Source organism: Rhinoraja longicauda, chromosome 2 (genome assembly GCF_053455715.1).
Source record: "Rhinoraja longicauda isolate Sanriku21f chromosome 2, sRhiLon1.1, whole genome shotgun sequence".
In the NCBI taxonomy this organism is placed as follows: Eukaryota; Metazoa; Chordata; class Chondrichthyes; order Rajiformes; family Arhynchobatidae; genus Rhinoraja; species Rhinoraja longicauda.
Window position 1 is genome coordinate 114,315,205 of NC_135954.1, and position 22,764 is coordinate 114,337,968.

At 49.0% G+C, this 22,764-nt stretch overlaps 1 protein-coding gene across 8 annotated transcripts in view; it reads left to right on the forward strand.

The window, feature by feature from the left end:
- dlec1 (DLEC1 cilia and flagella associated protein) overlaps positions 1-22,764 on the forward strand; it is a 149,781-nt gene that overhangs the window by 110,418 nt on the left and 16,599 nt on the right. For 7 of the 8 annotated variants that reach the window (XM_078429930.1, XM_078429947.1, XM_078429957.1 and 4 more), the window contains 6 exons: positions 685-902; positions 2,203-2,334; positions 7,480-7,602; positions 15,249-15,343; positions 18,761-18,854; positions 20,750-20,944. In XM_078429930.1, coding sequence (XP_078286056.1) covers positions 685-902; positions 2,203-2,334; positions 7,480-7,602; positions 15,249-15,343; positions 18,761-18,854; positions 20,750-20,944 — 857 coding nt within the window. Of the gene's footprint in view, positions 1-684; positions 903-2,202; positions 2,335-7,479; positions 7,603-15,248; positions 15,344-16,716; positions 16,771-18,760; positions 18,855-20,749; positions 20,945-22,764 lie in introns of those variants that run through there. The other variant, XM_078429912.1, reaches the window with a different exon arrangement.

Here is a 22,764-nt window from a genome sequence, read left to right on the forward strand (position 1 = left end):
CCCTGAGGATTTATCTGCCTTCAGTCTCAACAGTTTACCTAACACCCTTTTCTGACTAATGTGGATTCCCTTCAGTCCCTCCCTCCCACTAGATCCTTGGCCCCCTAGTATTTCTGGGAGATTGGTTCTGTCTTCGCTAAGGAAGTCACAAACAAAGTACTCGTTTAACTGTTCTACCATTTCCTTGTATCCCATTATAAATTCACCTGTCTCTGTCTGTAAGGGACCTACATTCATCTTCACTACCTAACGAAACGTTTGCAGTCAGTTTTGATATTCCCCGCAAGCTTTCTTTCATGCTCTTTTTTCCCCTCTTAATTAACCCTCCACTGTTGAGTTCTCAATCTCTCCCAGTCCTCTGGTTTGCCGCTTCTTCTGGCCACTTTATGTGCCTGTTCCTTGGCTTGAACACTATCCTTGACTTCCCTCGTCAACCACGGTTAAGCCACCTTCCCAGTTTTATTTTTTTGCTGGACAGAGATGAACAATTTCTGGAGACATTTCTGTGGAGACAGTCTGCCTTCTATCGCTGGAATCTGTTTAGAAGAGGTGTGTAAAACTGAGGGTAGACTGTACTGGCATCTACTTTATTCGTTAAGAAACAACACGTGCGGTTTCAACAAATTGATTAACCTACCGCTCTTTGATTAAAAAGGCATGCTTAATGTATTGATACCCCCACAGATATCAGACTGGACTGGGAGACGTACAATCTAGAGTCAGACGACATGCAGCTGGTGGACCTGTTGGTGTTTTACGGGCAGGAGTTTCCAGTGAAGGATGAGAGTGGCAACGACACCATCAACTCCAGTGCCCCGCCCAGCGAGAGCGATCACACGGGGAACTGGGACTCCATCTCCAACAGTGGAGAGAGCAGCTCTCTGAGCCCCCATGCAGAATGTGTAAGATTCAGAGTGTGGGGTGTGTGCGTCTGGACTGGGTTTCACACACCACTGGATGGGTGGATGTTGCATAGAAACATAGAAAATAGGTGCAGGAGGAGGCCATTCGGCCCTTCGAGCCAGCACCGCCATTCATTGTGATCATGGCTGATCATCCACAATCAGTAACCCGTGCCTGCCTTCTCCCCATATCCCTTGATTCCACTAGCCCCTAGAGCTCTATCTAACTCTCTTTTAAATTCATCCAGTGAATTGGCCTCCCCTGAGGCAGAGAATTCCACAAATTCACAACTCTCTGGGTGAATATGTTTTTTCTCATCTCAGTTTTAAATGGCCTCCCCTTTACTCTTAGACTGTGGCCCCTGGTTCTGGACTCCCCCAACATCAGGAATATCTTTCCTGTATCTAGCTTGTCTAGTCCTTTTATAATTGTATGTTTCTATAAGATTCCCTCTCATCCTAAACTCCAGTGAATACAAGCCCAGTCTTTCTTCAGATGACAGTCCCGCCATCCCGGGGATTAACCTCGTGAACCTACACTGCACTGCCTCAATAGCAACGATGTCCTTCCTCAAATTGGAATAGATAGGGTGAACACACACAACCATTTTCTTTAGGCTAGGGGAATCAAGAACAGGAGGTCTCGGGTGAAAGGAGAAAGAATTAATAGGAACCGGAGCCAAAACGTTTTCATACAGAGGGTGTATGGAACAATCTGCCAGAGAAGGTTGTTGAGGCAGATAGAGGGGTGCCAACTATCTCGCTCCCAAATAAGGGACAAGGTGACGTCACCCAGCCAGCGGCCACGTGCTCCCGCTCCACCAACGGCTGCCGCCCGGGCTAGGAGGCGGGTTGTCACGCAACCTCCGTTAGGCAGCGCCCGGGCCTCCGGACCTACACTGTCCAGAAGGTAGACACAGATGTTAACCAGCACCTGCAGTTTTATTCCTACTACACTGTCCAGGCCTACAGCATCCGGGCCTACAGTGCCTAATATGGGACAAGGGCGGTCCCGTACGGGGCAAGTCAATTTAGCCCAAAATACGGGATGTCCTGGCTAACACGGGACAGTTGGCAACCCTAGGCAGGTACTATAACAACGTTTAAAACACACTTGGACAGGTGCATGATTTAGAGGAATATGGGTCCAACGCAGGCAAATAGGACTAGCTTTGATGAGGCGTCAGTTGGAATGCGTGAGTTGAGCCAAGCTGCCTGTTTCCATGCTGTATTAGTATGACTTTTAGGAAGAAGCATTGGCTTCCTTTGAAAAAAAAAACCATTTTTGCCTCAACTTTAGGTCTTGGAAGAGGAGCAGGAGCTGGAGGAGGAAGAAAATACAATGTTGACGAGTGACCCAGTTACTGTGGTGTTACAGGCTCATGAGGGCACTCAGGCTGATTATCCATATTGCGTGACTCCTCGGCAGATGGTGAGTGCCTATTGAAGCAATATCTTGGCTGGTAAGGGTGGCACGGTGGCGCAGCAGTAGAGTTGCTGCCTTACAGCGAATGCAGCGCTGGAGACTCAGGTCCGATCCTGACTACGGGTGCCGTCTGTACGGAGTTTGTACGTTCTCCCCGTGACCTGCGTGGGTTTTCTCCCAGATCTTCGGTTTCCTCCCACGCTCCAAAGACGTACATGTATGTAGGTTAATTGACTAGGTAAAAATGTAAAAATTGTCCCTAGTGTGTGTAGGATAGTGTTAATGTGCAGGAATCGCTGGGCGGCGCGGACACAGTGGGCTGAAGGGCCTGTTTCCACGCTGTATCTCTAAAACTAAATCTAAATCAAAGGAGCGTGTTGAAGATAACAGTGTAATGTATGAAGGAGAGTTCAACCACAGTCTTATCGGTAGACACAAAGTGCTGGAGTAACCCAGCGGGTCTGGCAGCATCTCTGGAGAACATGAATAGCTGATGTTTCGAGTTGGAACCCTTCTTCAGACCCCATTCTGAAGAAGTGTTCTGACCCGAAACGTCACCCGTCCTTTTTGGATGAGAGGGGATCTTACAGAAAGGTATAAAATTATAAAAGGACTGGACAAGCTAAATGCAGGAAATTTTTTCCCAATGTTGGGGGAGTCCAGAACCAGGGGCCACAGTCTAAGAATAAAGGGGAGGCTATTTAAGACTGAGGTGAGAAGAAACTTTTTCACCCTGAGTTGTGAATTTGTGGAATTAATTTTCTGCCACAGAAGGCAGTGGAGGCCAATTAATTGGATGAATTTAACAGAGAGTTAGATAGAGCTCAGAGGCTAGTGGAATCAAGGAATATGGGGAGAAGGCAGGCACGGGTTACTGATTGTGGATGATCAGCCATGATCACAATGAATGGCGGTGCTGGCTTGAAGGGCCAAAAGGCCTCCTCCTGCACCTATTGTCTATGTTTCTATGTTTTTTCTCCAGAGGTGCTGCCAGACCCGCTGAGTTAAGTTGAGGTTGGTTTAGTTTAGAGATACAGCGCGGAAACAGGCCCTTTCGGCTAACCGGATCCATGTCGACCAGCGATCCCCGCACACTAACACTATCCTACACCCACTAGGGACAATTTACACTTATACCAAGCCAATTAACCTACAAACCTGTACGTCTTTGGAGTGTGGGAGGAAACCGAAGGTCTTGGAGAAAACCCACGCAGATCACGGGGAGAACGTACAAACTCCGTACAGACAGCGCCCGTAGTCGGGATGGAACCCGGGTCTCCGGCGCTGCATTCGCTGTAAGGTGGCAACTCTACCACTGCCCAAATTAAAAGTAAGAATAAGGGACTTTGAGAGAAGGAATGGATACCGTTAATCCAGATTAGTTGTGGAGACACAAGAGATTGCAGATGCCGGAATCTGACGCAACAAACAATTTCTGAAGAAGGGTCTCGACCCGAAACGTCAGCCATTCCATCTCTCCAGAGATGCTGCCAGTCCCGCTGAGTTACTCCAGCATTTTGTGTCTTTGTTCACAACTAAACATTTTGCTGGAGGGATGTCATGGGTCATGGATGGATAGGAGTGGTAGGGTTTTGGGTCAAAACGCTTTGATCCAATCTGTTGACCATTCCTTTCCACCCACAGATGTTTTGAAACGTTTGGGTTCCTCTCAACGGATTGTTTGTTGTTGTAGAAAGGAATTGGTTCTTAGATGATTCTGCCATATTCCAAACACAGGCGTTCAGTCCAGCCAACAGACGTATTGGAGCAGGGCTGGAGCGTAACACATTACTAATGTCTCTAATCCCCATTGGAGAACATTAGAACATTTTTTACTCAAGCAGGGAGATAAAAATAATAATGATCATAATAATAACTTTATTTATATTGCACTTGTCATGCAATTGAATGCAGCCCAAAGTGCTTTCCACAAAAACAAACACATGTCTAAACAAAATTACAATTTAACACAGTAAGGACATAGGCAGTTAACAGCATACAAAGCACAGATTTATATAGAAAAATAGGTGCAGGAGGAGGCCATTTGGCCCTTCGAGCAAGCACCGCCATTCATTGTGATCATGGCTAATCATCCACAATCAGTAACCCGTGCCTGCCTTCTCCCCATATCCCTTGATTCCACTAGCCCCTAGAGCTCTATCTAACTCTCTTTTAAATTCATCCAGTGAATTGGCCTCCACTGCCCTCTGTGGCAGAGAATTCCACAAATTCACAACTCTCTGGGTGAAAAAGGTTTCTTCTCACCTCAGTTTTAAATGGCCTCCCCTTTATTCTTAGACTGTGTGGCCCCTGGTTCTGGACTCCCCCAACATTGGGAATTTTTTTCCTGCATCTTGATTGTCCAGTCCATTTATAATTTTATATGTCTGTATAAGATCCCCTCTCATCCTTCTAAACTCCAGTGAATACAAGCCCAGTCTTTCCAATCTTTCCTCATATGACAGTCCCGCCATCCCGGGGATTAACCTTTTGAACCTACGCTACACTGCCTCAATAGCAAGGATGTCCGTCCTCAAATTAGGAGACCAAAACTGCACACAATACTCCAGATGTGGTCTCACCAGGGCCCTGTACAACTGCAGAAGGACCTCTTTGCTCCTATACTCAAATCCTCTCATTATGAAGGCCAACGTGCCATTAGCTTTTTTCACTGCCTGCTGTACCTGCACACCTGCTTTCAGTGACTGGTGCACAAGGACACCAAAGTCTCGTTGCACTTCCCCTTTACCTAATCTGCACTTCCCCTTTACCTAATCATATTTTATAAAAATATAAAATGTAAAATTTAAAGAGGACAAAGGAAGTAAAATCAGTTAAAAGCTTGATTAAAAAGATGTTTTTAGCTGCCGTTTAAAAATGTCAACTGATGTCAGCCTCTCATAGCCCTGGGTTGGGTATTCCACAGCTTGGGGCCTAGTTGAAAAAGGCTGCTTCACCAATTTTCATATTGGTATGGCATTGAGTGGCTAACAGGCCGGCATCAGAAGACCTGGGCGCTCGAATTGGGGCATAGGGAAGGAGGGACTCTGTAAGATAAGCTGCTCCAAAGCCATTTAAATAATTACAATCCAATTAGACTTTAGACTTTGGAGATACAGCGCAGAAACAGGTCCTTCAACCCACCAAGTCCGACTAGCGATCACCTGCACTATCTTACACAGTAGGGACAATTTACAATTTTACCAGTCAATTAGCCTACAAACAACCTGCATATCTTTGGAGTGTGGGAGGAAACCGGAGCACCCGGAGAAAGCTCACAAGGTCACAGGGAGAAGGTACAAACTTTTTACAGACAGCATCTGTAGTCAGGATGGAACCTGGGCCCCTGGCACTGTAAGGCTGCACCACCATGCAACCCTAAAATTAGTTTACTTTCAATGTGGCAGATAGGGTTGCCAACTATCTCACTCCCAAATACGGGACAAGGTGACGTCACCGCCCCACGTGACCTCACCCAGCCAGCGACCACGTGCTCCCGCTCTCACCAGTGGCGGCCGCCCGGGCCGGGAGGCGGGTTGCTACGCAACCCCCGCTAGGCGAACACACTCGGCCCCGCTCCCCGAACACACTCCGTCAGCCTGCACAGTCCCGGCCGACAGCGGCCCTTGGGCCTGCAATGATGGGCCTACAGTGCCCCGGGCCTAAAACGGGACAAGGGCGTGTAGGCCCTTGTAGGTGTGTATGGGACAAACCACTTTAGCCCAAAATATAGGGATGTCCCGGCTAACACGGGACACTTGGAAACCCTATAGACCAGTGAACATTTTACTGTACATTCACTGCATATTCACTGTACATTTACTGTACATTCACATTCACTGTACATTTACTGCACATTCACATTAAGTACCAAGAGTGTGGGAATAGTAGATGACTTTGAAATGAAATAAAGAGCCAACATATACCCATCAGATTCAAAGTTGTGGAGTGTTAACTTGGCCATAAAGGCCCATTGTCCTGGCCACGGCACTGGTTGGGAGTCGCAGGGGTCGGGCTGGCCAGGCCATGTTGTCGGTGTTCTCCACCGCCGCTCCGTGCCACTGCAGGCCGCGTCCGATCCACGCTCCAAGGCGTACAGGTTTGTAGGTTCATTGGCTTCTGTAAATTGTACATTGTCCCTGGAGTGTAGGATAGTGCTTGTGTATGGGGCAATCAATCGTCAGCATGGACTCGGTGGCCTGTTTCCATGCTGTTTCCATGCTCTCAAATCTAATCTTGAAGTGATCATACCACATCTAGTTTCTGGGAAGGTGGCTGTCATTAAAATAATTCTCAAACCTTTTTGAAAAATGCAGACATTTAATATAAAAGCAGAACCCAGATTAAAACATTGATGGGCTGGATGTTGGTATGATTGAGTATGTTGGTATGATACGAGGATGTTGCCAGGACTAGAGGGTCTGAGCTGTAGGGAGAGGTTGAGCAGGCTGGGTCTCTATTCCATGGAGCGCAGGAGGATGAGGGGAGATCTTATAGAGGTGTACAAAATCATGAGAGGAATAGATCGGGTAGATGCACAGAATCTCTTGCCCAGAGTAGGGGAATCGAGGATCAGAGGACATAGGTTCAAGGCGAAGGGGAAAAGATTTAATAGGAATCCGAGGGGTAACTTTTTCACACAGAGGGTGGTGGGTGTATGGAACAAGCTGCCAGAGGAGGTAGTTGAGGCTGGGACTATCCCATCGTTTAAGAAACAGATGGACAGGTACATGGTAAGGGCAGGTTTGGGGGGTTATGGACCAAGTGCAGGCAATTGGGACTAGAGTAGCTGGGACATTGTTGGCCGGTGTGGGCGAGTTGGGCCGAAGGGCCTGTTTCCACACTGTATCACTCTGTGACTCTATGACTATGAAGGGCCTGTTTCCACACTGTATCACTCTATGACTCTATGACTAAGAAGGGCCTGTTTCCACACTGTATCACTCTGTGACTCTATGAAGGGCCTGTTTCCACACTGTATCACTCTGTGACTCTATGAAGGGCCTGTTTGCACACTGTATCACTCTGTGACTCTATGACTCTGTTTACTGCTAACATCCATAGACTTTGCGAAGTAGACTCGAATGGCTTAATTCTGCTCCTGTGTCTTATGAACTCTCACGAACGTTGACAATTTGTTTTGGTCCCCAGGTCGTCCCTGGTGGTGGATGTAGCACCGTTAATGTCTCCTTCACCCCACTCGCTCTGAATGGAGAAGCAAGAAACGTGGAGTGCGAGGGCTTTGCCTTGGGGTTTCTAAGTCTGGACAATAAGGTGACGTACCATCTTTATTAAAATGTCTTTACACTCTGGACTTTGTAAATACAGCGTGGAAACAGGCCTTTCACTCCACTGAGTCGGTGCCGACCAACGAGCACCCCGTAACCCAACGCGATCTATTCTCTGTACGTGACAATGAATTAAACTCAAACTATCATACACACACTAGGTATTTATTCAGAACATGCTGGAGTAACTCAGCAGGTCAGGCAGCATCTCAGGAGAGAAGGAATGGGTGACGTTTCGGGTCGAGACCCTTGGGGACTCAACCCGAAACATCACCCATTCCTTCTCTCCTGAGATGCTGCCTGACCTGCTGAGTTACTCCAGCATTTTGTGAATAAATACCTTCGATTTGTACCAGCATCTGCAGTTATTTTCTTATACACACTCTCGGGATAATTTACAATTTTACCAAAGACAATTAACCTACAAACCTGCACGTCTTTGGAGTGTGGGAAGCACTCGGAGAAAACCCACGCGGTCACGGGGACAATGTACAAACTCCGTACAGACAGCACCCATAGTCAGGATAGAACCCGGGTCTCTGGCGCTGTAAGGCAGCAACTCTACCGCTGCGCCACTGTGCCGACCCAAATGGTTTTTACACTGAGGGTGGAGAGTGCCTGGAACACATTGCTGAAGGTGGTGATTGAGCCCGAAATTATAGTGGCGTTTAGGTTGCCAACTGTCCCGTATTAGCCGGGACATCCCGTATTTTGGGCTAAATTGGATTGTCCCGTAAGGGACCGCCCTTGTCCCGTATTAGGCCCGGGGGGCGCTGTAGGCCTGGACGCTGTTGGCCCGGTCGCTGTAGGCCCAGACACTGTTGGTGTTGGCCCGGACACTGTTGGCCCGGACACTGTAGTCCCGGACACTGTAGGCCCGGACACTGTAGGCCCGGACGCTGTGGGCCCGGACACTGTGGGCCCGGACGCTGTGGGCCCGGACGCTGTGGGCCCTGACGCTGTGGGCCCTGACGCTGTGGGCCCGGACGCTGTGGGCCCGGACGCTGTGGGCCCGGACGCTGTGGGCCCGGACGCTGTGGGCCCGGACGCTGTGGGCCCTGACGCTGTGGGCCCGGACGCTGTGGGCCCGGACGCTGTGGGCCCGGACGCTGTGGGCCCGGACGCTGTGGGCCCGGACGCTGTGGGCCCGGACGCTGTGGGCCCTGACGCTGTGGGCCCTGACGCTGTGGGCCCGGACACTGTGGGCCCTGACGCTGTGGGCCCGGACACTGTAGTCCCGGACACTGTAGTCCCGGACGCTGTAGTCCCGGACGCTGTAGTCCCGGACGCTGTGGGCCCGGACGCTGTGGGCCCGGACGCTGTGGGCCCTGACGCTGTGGGCCCGGACGCTGTGGGCCCGGACGCTGTGGGCCCGGACGCTGTGGGCCCGGACGCTGTGGGCCCGGACGCTGTGGGCCCGGACACTGTGGGCCCGGACACTGTGGGCCCGGACACTGTAGTCCCGGACACTGTAGGCCCGGAGCGCATAGGCCCAGACAGCGTAGGCCCGGAGGCCCGGACGCCGCCTAACGGAAGTTGCATAGCAACCCACATCCCGCCCCGCGCGGCCGCCATTGGTGGAGCAGAAGCACGTGGCTGCTGGCTGGGTGAGGACAAGTGGGGGGGTGGGGCGGGGCGGTGACGTCACCTTGTCCCTTATTTGGGAGTGAGGTAGTTGGCAACCCTAGGGGCATTTAATAGGCTGGGATCGTCACATGGATATGGAGGGAATGGAGGGATATGGATTATGTGCAGGCAAATAAGACTTGGCCTTGACATCATGGTCGGCACAGACATTGTAAGCTGAAAGGCTTGTTCCTTTAGAGATACATCATGGAAACAAGACCTTCGCCGACCCAGTCCATGCTGACCATCCTCCCATTCTCACTAGATCCATGTTATCCCATTTTCTCATCCACTGCCTACACACCAGGGGCAATTTACAGAGGGCCAATTAACCTACAAACACGCACGTCATTAATTTCTTTAGTCAGAGGGTGGTGAATTTGTGGAATTCTTTGCCACAGAAGGCTGTGGGGGACAAGTCAGTGGATATATTTAAGGTAGAGGTACACCGATCAACCAAAACATTATGACCACTGACAGGCAAAGTGAATAACATTGATTATCTTGTTACAATGGCACCTGTCAAGGGGTGGGATATATTAGGCAGCAAGTGAACAGTCAGTTCTTGAAGTTGATGTGTTGGATGCAGGAGAAATGGGCAGGAGTAAAGGCCTGAGCGACTTTGACAAGGGCCAAATTGTTATGGCCAGACGACTGGGTCAGAGCATCTCTGAAACGGCAAGGCTTGTGGGGTGCTCCCGGTCAGCAGTGGTGAGTACCTACCGACAGTGGTCTGAGGAGGGACAAACCACAAACCGGCGACAGACAGGGTGTTGGGCGCCCAAGGCTCATCGATGCGCGAGGGCAACGAAGGCCATCCCGTCTGGTCCGAACCGACAGAAGGTCGACTGTGGCACAAGTCACAGAAAATATTAATGGTGGTCACTGGAGGAATGTGTCACAATACACAGTGCATTGCACCCTGCTGCGTATGGGGCTGCACACGGAGGACCAACAGCATATTAGGCAGATGGGCATAATGGTTTGGCTCATCAGGTCATAATGTTTTGGCTGATCGGTGCAGATAGGTTCTTGTTTAGTACGGGTGTCAGTGGTTATGGGGAGAAGGCAGGAATGGGGTTAGGAGGGAGAGATAGATCATCTTTGATTGAATGGCGGAGTAGACTTGAAGGTAGGCCCAATTCTACTCCCATCACTTATGATCTCATGATGATCTTTGGGATATGGGAGGAAACCAGAAACCCACGTGGTCACAGGAGGAACATGCAAACTCCACACAGCCAACACCCAAGGTCAGGATTGAACCCGGGTCTCTGGTGCTGGAAGGCAGCAACTCTAATGCTGCATCACCGTGCTGCCCTAAGATAGACACAAAATGGTGGAGTAACTCAGCGGCTCAGGCAGCATCTCTGGAGAGAAGGAATGGGTGACGTTTCGGGTCGACACCCTTCTTCAGACTGATGTCTGTTCACTTTTAAACTGTTGGCCCACAGAAATACAGCAGGGGCTTACACAATGCATAGGCAGGGGTATTAATCCAAATCTGCTGTGGTTCCTCTCCCAGACCAGGTTAGGTTGAAATTGGAGTCTGCAAATCCCTAATTACACACAAACTAGTCATCAATTCGAGGTGCGCAGTGGAAGCCTGGGCAGTATTAAAACTGGTCTGTAAAATCCTGAAGTGTTCTTTGGAGAGAGACCATTTGAGTTGCTTGAGGGAAAGCCAATAGTTTAATGATTCACTGATCTTTATTGTCACAAGTACCTATGTACAGTTTGGCATGCAGTCTAGCAAACATTTTACTGTACAGAAGCACATTCACATTAAGTACCAAGAGTGTAGGAATAGTAAATTACATTGAAACAGTACACAAGGAGAGATCCCCCTCCCCTCCCCCCATTCACCATCAAGAACACCACAGTCACATCTGTGGAGTCATTTAAGTTCCTTGGAACCATCATCTCCAGGGACCTTAAATGGGGGGCCACCATCGACTCCACAGTCAAAAAGATCCAACAGAGGATGTACTTCCTGCGGCAACTGAGGAAACACAATCTGCCACAGGCAATGATGGTCCAATTCTATACTGCTATCATTGAGTCCGTCCTCACCTTCTCCATCATGGTCTGGTTTGGCTCAGCCACCAAGCACGACATCCGGAGGCTGCAACGGATCGTTCACACAGCTGAGAAGGTTGTTGGCTGCAACCTTTCCCCCATTGACGAACTGTACACTGCAAGGACCAGGAAGCGAGCGGGCAAGATCATCTCTGACCCCTCTCACCCTGGCCACAAACTCTTTGAAGCACTTCCCTCTGGAAGGCGACTCCGGACTGTCAAAGCAGCCACAGCCAGATATAAAAACAGCTTTTGTCCACGAGCAGTAACTAAAAGTCTGCATCCTCTTTATGCTTTATTCTTAATTGTTTACTGTATGTTCATGTTGTTACTTGCAAGCGGAGCACCAAGGCACATTATGTCTACATACTTGGCCAACAAACTTATTCATTCATTCATTCATTCATTCATTCATTCACTCATTCAAAAAGTCACCATGTTTCTGGCGCCAACTTATACCCATCAAGTTCAAAGTTGATTAAAAAAAATAGTCATAACCTGGCTGTTATCCTGGTGACGGCCCTGGCTGGGAGTTGCACGGGTAGGGGCCGGCCAGGCGATGGTGTCGGTGTTCTCCACCGCTGCTCCATCACTCCGTGCCGCTGCACGCCACGTCCGATCCACGCGCTTGGCCACTCGGAGCGGTGCCCGAACCACTTGAGCCCCAGGCTGCTGCAGGGCCTCCAGCGGCACCCGATCTAATGGAGCCATAACAGAGCACTCAGAGGAAACCCATGTGGTCACAGGGGGGACATGCAAACTCCACACAGCCAACACCCGAGGTCAGGATTGAGCTCTGGTCTCTGACGCTTCAAGGCAACAGCCCGACCGGCTGTTCCTGGGCTGTACTGTTTTCAAGATTAACAGTCAACTGAATTTCTGCTCTGCCTATACAAGAGTCCTTATGCTTAACAGGAAAGTACCATTTCTTGTCCACTTGAAGTGGTCCACCAAAAACGAACTCTAGCAAGGTCGGCACTTGTATAATTCCACTGCAGTGGAATTCCTGGGCCACATCAGTGGAAAGAACAGAGTACAACTCCAAGGTCATGGTTGGAAAGCATCCATAGAAACTTAGAAAATGCGTGCAGGAGGAGGCCATTTGGCCCTTCGAGCCAGCACCGCCATTCACTGTGATCATGGCTGATCAACCACAATCAGTAACCCGTGCCTGCCTTCTCCCCATATCCCTTGATTCCGCTAGCCCCTAGAGCTCTATCTAAACTCTTTTAAATTCATCCAGTGAATTGGCCTTCACTGCCTTCTGTGGGAGAGAATTCCACAAATTGAAAGTTGGCGTTCATAACGAGAGGATTTCAGTATAGGAGTAAGGAGGTTCTTCTGCAGTTGTACAGGGCCCTGGTAAGACCACGTCTGAAGTATTGTGTAGAGTTTTGGTCTCCTAATTTGAGGAAGGACATCCTTGTAATTGAGGCAGTACAGCGTAGGTTCACGAGATTGATCCCTGGGATGGCGGGACTGTCATACGAGGAAAGATTGAAGAGACTGGGCTTGTATTCACTGGAGTTTAGAAGGATGAGAGGGGATCTTATAGAGACATATAAAATTATAAAAGGACTGGACAAGCAAGATGCAGGAAAAATGTTCCGAATGTTGGGGGAATCCAGAACCAGGGGCCACAGTCTTAGAATAAAGGGGAGGCCATTTAAAACTGAGGTGAGAAGAAACTTTTTCACCCAGAGAGTTGTGAATTTGTGGAATTCTCTGCCACAGAGGGCAGTGGAGGCCAAATCACTGGATGGATTTAAGAGAGAGTTAGATAGAGCTCTAGGGGCTAGTGGAATCGAGGGATATGGGGAGAAGGCAGGCACGGGTTATTGATTGTGGATGATCAGCCATGATCACAATGAATGGCGGTGCTGGCTCGAAGGGCTGAATGGCCTCCTCTTCACCTATTTCCTATGTTTCTATGTTTCTAAATTCACAACTCTCTGGGTGAAAAACTTTTTTTCTCATCTCAGTTTTAAATGGCCTCCCCTTTATTCTTAGATTGTGGCCCCTGGTTGTGGACTCCCACAACACTGGGAACATTTTTCCTGCATCTAGCTTGTCCAGTCCTTTTATAATTTTATACGTCTCTATAAGATCCCCTCTCATCCTTCTAAATTCCAGTGAATACAAGCCCAGTCTTTCCAATCTTTCCTCATACGACAGTCCCACCATCCCAGGGATTAACCTCGTGAACCTAAGCTGCACTGCCTCAATAGCAAGGATGTCCTTCCTCAAATTAGGAGACCAAAACTGCACACAATACTCCTGATGTGGTCTCACCAGGGCCCTGTACAACTGCAGAAGGACCTTTTTACCCCTATACTGAAATCCTCTCGTTATGAAGGCCAACATACCATTAGCTTTCTTCACCGCATGTTTACTTTCAGTGACTGGTGTACAAGGACACCCAGGTCTCGTTGCATCTCCCTTTTTCCTAATCTGACACCAGTGAGATAATAATCTGCCTCCTTGTTCTTGCCGCCAAAGTGGATAACCTTACATTTATCTACATTATACTGCATCTGCCATGTACCTGCCCACTCACTCAACCTGTCCAAGTCACCCTGCAACCTCCTAACATCCTCTTTGCAGTTCACGTTGCCACCCGGCTTTGTGTCATCTGCACATCTTCCTCAATATCCATGAGGAGGAAAGTACCCAATGAATGTTCTGTGGAAAAGTGGTGTACCGAATTTGGCGCAGGATGGACTGAGATCATGTGCTTCAGGAGGGCAAACTATGTGGTGTTGAGGAGCATAGGGACCTTGGAATGCTTGCCGGCAGAAGTTCGCATCATGTAGTTAAGCAGGCATATTAGCTGGGGTGCTGACTGCCAGAACACAGAGAAATCAATGCTAGCACTGATTACGCCACCACTTGAGTACTGCTTTCAGCACTTTTGAGTTTAGTTTAGTTTAGAAACACAGCGCAGTAATAGGCCCTTCAGCCCACTAAATTCACGTCGACCAGCGATCCCCGCATACTATCGCTATCCTACACACACACGGGACAATTTACAATTACACCAAGCCAATTAGCCTATAAACCCGCAGATCTTTAGAGTGTGGGAAGATCTCGGAGAAAGCCCACGCAGGTCATGGGGAGAACATACAAACTCCGTACAGACAGCACCCGTAGTGGTGATGGAACCCGGGTCTCCGGCGCATTGAGTCAGCAGCTCTACCGCTGCACCACCTTCTGGCCTCACGTGCATCCCTAATTTTCATTGCCACAGTATCCACATAATGTTACAATCTAGAAATCCCTTCCTGGACTATTCTTCCTTTCCCCTAAAACACAGTTGAAATTCTGCTTCTTTGACAAAATTGCTTCCTAATATCTCCTCGTGATTTTGATGTCACATAGTACATACTCCTGTAAAGCAACTTGGGATGTTTTGCTCTCTGCATAATGCTCCCCATTAGGGTTGTCAACTTTCTCACTCCCAAATAAGGGACAAAAGGTGATGTCACCGCCCCGCGCCCCACGTGACCTCACCCAGCCAGCGGCCATGTGCTCCCGCTCCACCAATGGCGGCCGCCCGGGCTGGAAGGTGGGCTGCTACGTAACCTCCGTTTGACGAACACACTCGGCCCCGCTCCCTGAGCACACTCTGTTAGCCTGCACTGTCCGGGCCTACAGCGGCGTCCGGGCCTACACTGTCCGGACCTACAGCGGCCTCCGGGCCTACAGCGGCCTCCGGGCCTACACTGTCCGGGCCTACAGCGGCCCCCGGGCCTACAGTGTCCGGGCCTACAGCGGCCTCCGGGCCTACAGTGTCCGGGCCTAAAGCGCCCCCTAGGCCTAATAAGGGACAAGGGCGGTCCTGTATAGGACAAACCAACTTAGCCCAATATACGGGATGTCCCGGCTAATACGGGACAGTTGGCATAAAACTTCATGCTGTTTTCACAGGTTGCGATTGGGGAACCTGGGAAGGTTAGCAGAGACCAAGGATACAAGACAGAGCCTCTACGTCTAGACTTTTCTGCAGTCGTACAAGTTGCCCTGTGAGTACTACATTCTGGCTTTTCCCAGCTTCTTTTGTTATCTCTTTGTTAACTTTTAGTTTGGTTTAGTTTGAGATACAGCACGGACACAAGCCTGTTCGGCCCACCGTGTCCGCGCCCTCCAGCAATCAGCAGTACACTAGGTCTATCCTGCACACCAGGGACGCCAATTAACCTACAAACCTGCACATCTTTGGAGTGTGGGAGGAACGTACAAACTCCGTACAGACAGCACCCGTAGTCAGGATGGAACCCGGGTCTCTGGCGCTGTGAGGCAGCAACTCATCCGTTGCACCACCTATGATCTATAAAACAATTTCAGACAAAAATCTGAGGTATATTTCTTCTGTGTCGTCCTGAGATCAAAAAATTCGAACCAGGCTAAGAATCTTCTCAGTCTGAGTGGTGCCTTTGGCCAAAAAAATACTTCAGGAGTGGAGGTCTTTCCCCACTTTAGAGACTGCTCTTTTCCAATGAAATCCATGTCGAACGTTCAGTAACTACCTTCCTCACGGTGATGAGCCACATTCACAACCAGTGTTGGAGTTAGGGCGGGGCGGGGCGATGGCGCAGAGGTAGAGTTGCTGCCTTACAGCATCAGAGACCCGGGTTCCATTCTGACCACAGGTGCTGTCTGCACGGAGTTTGTACGTTCTCCCCGTGACCTGCGTGGGTTTTCTCCGAGATCTTCGGTTTCCTCCCACACTCCAAAGACGTGCAGGTTTGTAGGTTAATTGGCTTGGTAAATGTAAAAATTTAACCTAGTGGGTGTAGGATAGTGTTAATTTGCGGGGATCGCTGGTCGGTGCGGACCCGATGGGCCGAAAGAGCCTGTTTTCGCGCTGTATCTCTAAAACTAAAACTAAAACACAGTGTTGCAGGGGTAGAGTTGATACCTCACAGCGCCAGACACCCACGTCCGATCCTGACCTCGGGTGCTGTCTGTGTGTGGTGTATGTACAGCCTCCCTGTGACCGCGTGGGTTTTCTCCGGGTGCTTCGGTTTCCTCCCACACTCCAAAGACGTGCAGGTTTATAGGTTAATTGGCTCGGGTAAATTCTAAAATTGTGCCTAGCTTGTGTGGATAAGTGTATTGGATCACTGGTCAGCGCTGACTCGATGGGCCGAAGGGCCCGTTTCCACGCTGTATCTCTGAACAGAGCTAAAAAGAGTTTGCCAAGGTCCTTTTTGTTGGAGAACAAACATCATAGACGGCATCGACAAAAGAGTACCCATAACACCTGAGACAGATTAAATAAGAGGATCATTGAAAGCAAGAAATACTATTTGAAACACAGGGATAAGAGCTTTATAAAACTTTGGTTAGGCCGTATTTGCAGTGTTGTGTTCAATTCCTTGTCACCCTATTACAGGACTCACAGGAACTGCAAATGCTGAAATCATGAGCAGAAGACAAAGTGCTGGAGGAACTCAGCGGGTCAGGCAGCGTCTGAGGAGGAAATGGGCAGGCAGTGTTTCGGGTCGGGACTCTACCCATCTGTCAATCAACCCTCCCCCCCTCACCCGTGTCTAGGGTTGCCAACTATCTCATTCCCAAATACGGGACAAGGTGATGTCACTGCCCCGCGCCCCACGTGACCTCACCCAGCCATTGGCCACGTGCTCCTGTTTCACCAATGGCAGCCGCCCAGGCTGGGAGGCGGGTTGCTATGCAACCTCCATTAGGCGGCGCTAATGTCCAGGCCTACAGTGTCCGGGCCTACAGTACACTGTCCAGGGCTACAGTGTCCGGCCCTACAGTGCCGTCCGGGCCTAATATGGGACAAAGATGGTCCTGTATGGGACAAACCAATTTAGCCCAAAATACTGGATGTCCCGGCTAATACAGGACAGTTGGCAACCCTACATGTATCCACTTTCCCAGCTTTCTTCCCCTCGAATGCCTATCCATTCCCTCCACTGATGCTGCCTGACCTGCTGATCTGTTACTGTAAAGAACAAAGAACTCCAAACAGTACAGCAGCTTTGTGATATACAGGAGATAATGAGGACTGAGAGGTGGGAGACAGGAACCTCCTGAAATGTGAGGAAAAACGTTGCATGGAAAAACATAGAAACATAGAAAATAGGTGCAGGAGGAGGCCATTTGGCCCTTCGAGCTAGCACTGCCATTCATTGTGATCATGGCTGATCATCCACAATCAGTAACCCGTGCCTGCCTTCTCCCCATATCCCTTGATTCCACTAGCCCCTAGAGCTCTATCTAACTCACTTTTAAATTCATCCAGTGAATCGGCCTCCACTGCCCTCTGTGGCACAGAATTCCACAAATTCACAACTCTCTCGGTAAAAATGTTTTTCTCACCTCAGTTTTAAATGGCCTCCCCTTTATTCTTAGACTGTGGCCCCTGGTTCTGGACTCCCCCAACATTGGGAACATTTTTCCTGCATCTAGCTTGACCAGTCCTTTTATAATTTTATACGTCTCTATAAGATGCCCTCTCATCCTTCTAAACTCCAGTGAATACAAGCCCAGTCTTTCCAATCTTTCCTCACATGACAGTCCCGCCATCCCGGGGATTAACCTTATGAACGCCAAAGTGGATAACCTCACACCTATCTACATTATACTGCATCTGCCACGCACCTGCCCACTCACTCAACCTGTCCAAGTCACCCTGCAACCTCCCAGCAGGCACTTCACAGTTCACACTCCCACCCAACTTTGTGTCATCTGTAAACTTGCTAGTGTTACTTTTAATTCCATCATCCTAAACATTAATATACATTGTAAACAGTTGCGGCCCCAGCACCGAGCCTTGCGGCACTCCACTCGCCACTGCCTGCCATTCTGAAAAGAATGGATTGGTGTAGAAAACAAGAGGACAATGATCACTTCAAGGTTTGACTTTAGACTTTAGAGATCCAGCGTGGAAACAGGGCCTTTGTCCAACCAAGTCCATGCCAACCAGCACCCACCCTGTCCACCAGCACTATCCAACACACAAGGGACAGTTTACAACTTTACCTAACACAATTTACCTATAAACCTGTCTGGGAGGAAACCAGACCGCCTCAAACCCACAGGGAGAACATACAAACTCCGTACAGACAACGCCCATAGTCAGGATGGAACCTGAGTCTCTGACACTGTAAGGCAGCAGCTCTACCGCTGCTAGACACAGAATGCTGGAGTAACTCAGCGGGTCAGGCAGCATCTCTGGGGCGAAGGAATGGGTGACGTTTCAGGTCGAGACCCTTCCTCAGGTGAAGAAGGGCCTCGACCCGAAACGTCACCCATTCCTTCGCTCGAGAGATGCTGCCTGACCCGCTGAGTTACTCCAGCATTTTGTGCCTACCTTCGATTTAAACCAGCATCTTTCCTGCACATCTTGCAACTCTACCGCTGCGCCACCGTGCCGCCCCCTGTAGTGTTCATGAACGTTTCCTGTCCAGGTTGACAGTGGAGATGGACGATGACGATGATGATGACCAGCTCGTGTTTTACGCCATTGCAAGTGACTTGATCCCAGACGGCCTGAATGGGAAGGTGAGTAAATGTCCAACAAACACTACGATTTTGGGCAAACCTGGAAACAACGAACCACAGATCCCGGTTAATACACAAAAGGACACAAAGTGCTGGAGCAACTGGGTCAGGCAGTATCTCTGGAGAACATGGATAGGTGACCTTTTGGGTGGAGCTTAGGTCAAGAGAATTTGGGTTAAGCTTCCTCTCATATATTGTATGTATTCTCCCCTCACATCTCTTAAGAGGCAATCATTCATTATTGGCGTCCTATTCATGGTTTAATCATCGATTTAATATACACCAATCAGCCAAAACATGATGACCTGATGAGCCAAAACATTGTGCCCACCTGCCTAATATGCTGTTGGTCCTCCGTGTGCAGCCCCATACGCAGCAGGGTGCGATGCACTGTGTATTGTGACACATTCCTCCCGTGACCACCATTAACATTTTCTGTGACTTGTGCCACAGTCGACCTTCTGTCGGTTCGGACCAGACGGGATAGCCTTCGTTGCCCTCGCGCATCGATGAGCCTTGGGCGCACAACACCCTGTCTGTCGCCGGTTTGTGGTTTGTCCCTCCTCGGACCACTGTCAGTAGGTACTCACCACTGCTGACCGGGAGCACCCCACAAGCCTTGCCGTTTCAGAGATGCTCTGACCCAGTCGTCTGGCCATAACAATTTGGCCCTTGTCAAAGTCGCTCAGGTCTTTACTCCTGCGCATTTCTCCTGCATCCAACACATCAACTTCAAGAACTGACTGTTCACTTGCTGCCTAATATATCCCACCCCTTGACAGGTGCCATTGTAACAAGATAATCAATGTTATTCACTTTGCCTGTCAGTGGTCATAATGTTTTGGCTGAAGAAGGGTCTTGACTCAAAACAATAGACAATAGACAATAGGTGCAGGAGGAGGCCATTCGGCCCTTCGAGCCAGCACCAGCATTCAATGTGATCATGGCTGATCATTCTCAATGTACCCCATTCCTGCCTTCTCCCCATACCCCCTGCCTCCGCTATCCTTAAGAGTTCTATCTAGCTCTCTCTTGAATGCATTCAGAGAATTGGCCTCCACTGCCTTCTGAGGCAGAGAATTCCACAGATTCACAACTCTCTGACTGAAAAGGTTTTTCCTCATCTCAGTTCTAAATGGCCTACCCCTTATTCTTAAACTGTGGCCCCTTGTTCTAGACTCCCCCAACATCGGGAACATGTTTCCTGCCTCTAACGTGTCCAACCCCTTAATAATCTTGTACGTTTCGATAAGATCTCCTCTCATCCTTCTAAATTCCAGTGTATACAAGCCTAGTCGCTCCAGTCTTTCAACATATGATAGTCCCACCATTCCGGGAATTAACCTAGTAAACCTACGCTGCACGCCCTCAATAGCATGAATATCCTTCCTCAAATTTGGAGACCAAAACTGCACACAGTACTCCAGGTGCGGTCTCACTAGGGCCCTGTACAACTGCAGAAGGACCTCTTTGCTCCTATACTCAACTCCTCTTGTTATGAAGGCCAACATTCCATTGGCTTTCTTCGCTGCCTGCTGTACCTGCATGCTTCCTTTCAGTGACTGATGCACTAGGACACCCAGATCTCGTCACCCATGACAAAAACGTCACCCACTCCTTTAGCCTGACCCGCTGAGTTACTCCAGCATTTTGTGATACCTTCGATTTGTACCAGCATCTGCAGTTATTTTCCCTCACAATGGTGCTGCTGGTGGAGCCATTGCCTTACAGCACCAGAGACCCGAGTCTGGACATAGCCTCGTGTGCTGTCTGTGTGTGGGGTTGGTACGTTCTCCTTGTGACCACGTGGGTTTGCACTGGGTGTTCTGGTTTGCTATGACTATGGTTCGTTCTCTCTGAGAAAGTAATTGTTTAAATCCCCCGTCTCTACCCAGAGACAGAGAGAAACCCTGAAGACGCGAGGCCTGAAACTGAGCAACGACACGGAGACCCCGCTGTGCTTCCACTTCTTGTTGCAATCTCCCTTCTGTGTCTTGGACGTGGACCCCAAAAACACCCTGAAATCTTCAAACAGCGACCGGGAGGAGAACGTAAAGTTCCTCTTGTTACTCCCGCAACAGCACATGCATGTAAGTACCTGGTCTTCAATACATTCAGTGGGCATTGGGTACAAATTTCTCAGTCTGAAGAAGGGTCTCGACTAGAAATGTCACCTATGCCTAATTTTGTTATGGTGCATCTGTGGAGGTTTGTGAGACTTGGTGGAGACTTGCCAAATTTCCTCGGTCTTCTCACGAAGTAGAGGTGCTGGTGAGCCTGTGGCATCAATGTGGTTGATTCATGACAGATCAATGGTCATAATAACATCAAGGAACTCTCAACCATTTCCACTTCAGTATCTTTGATGCTGTTTGGGGCGCGTACTCCACCGTGATTCCTCCTCCAGAGATGCTGCCCTGACCCGCTGAGTAACTCCAGCACTTTGTGTTTATTTTTTAAACCAGCATCTGCAGTTACTTGTGTCTCCATGTTACAGTGTGGAGTTCAGCCTAACGAGAAGATAGACACAAAATGCTGGGGTAACTCAGCAGGTCAGGCAGCATCTCTGGAGAATAGGAATAGACAATAGGTGCAGGAGGAGGCCATTCGGCCCTTCGAGCCAACACTGCCATTCACTGTGATCATGGCTGATCATCAACGATCAGTACCCCGTTCCTGCCTTCTCCCCATATCCCTTAACTCCACTATCTTTAAGAGCTCTATCTAACTCTCTTGAAAGCATCCAGAGAATTGGCCTCCACTGCCATCTGAGGCAGAGAATTTCACAGATTCAAAACTCTCTGGGTGAAAACGTTTTTCCTCATCTCAGTTCTAAATGGCCTACCCCTTATTCTTAAACTGTGACTCCTGGTTCTGGACTCCCCCAACATTGGGAACATGTTTCATGTCTCTAACGTGTCCAACCCCCTAATAATCTTATATGTTTCAATAAGGTCCCGTCTCATCCTTCTAAATTCCAGTGTATACAAGCCCAGTCGCTCCATTCTTTCAACATATGACATTCCCGCCATCCTTTCATTTTACCCGTGTTTGATTCATGCACTTTTTGAATAACGTGCTTGTTTAATTAATACCAAAGTCTAATTTATGCTCTTATTATTTTAAATAACCCGCTTGTTCATTTATGCACTTGCTATTTTGGGAATAACGCGTTGAGATTGGTCATGTATATGTTTAATTACGCACTGCTCTTCAAGAACATAACCTCCTTGCAAAATATGAGGTGCTTGTATGGGGCGTGTTTGTTTTATTTATTGAACTTTTTGTTGTTGTTTATTATATTATTGTGAATAATATCTGCTGACTCTTGACTGACTACAAACCTGCAAGTAAGAATTTCATTGTTCCGGTTTGGGATATTTAACAATAAAAGTTTGCGGATGACACAAAGCTGGGTGGCAGTGAACTGCAAAGAGGATGTTAGGAGGTTGCAGGGTGACTTGGACAGGTTGAGTAAGTGGGCAGATGCATGGCAGATGAAGTATAATGTAGATAAATGTGAGGTTATCCACTTTGGTGGCAAAAACAAGTAGGCAGATTATTATCTCAATGGTGTCAGATTAGGTAAAGGGGAAGTGCAGCGAGACCTAGGTGTCCTCGTACACCAGTCACTGAAAGTTGGCGTGCAGGTACAGCAGGTAATGAAGGAAGCTAATGGCATGTTGGCCTTCATAACAAGAGGATTTCAGTATAGGAGTAACGGGGCCGTTCTGCAGTTGTACAGGGCCCAGATGAGACCACATCTGGAGTATCGGGTGCAGTTTTGGTCTCCTAATTTGAGGAAGGACATCCTTGCTATCGGCATGTTGGCCTTCATAATGAGAGGATTTGAGTATAGGAGTAAAGTCAATAGTCAATAGTCAATTTATTTGTCACATACACATAAATG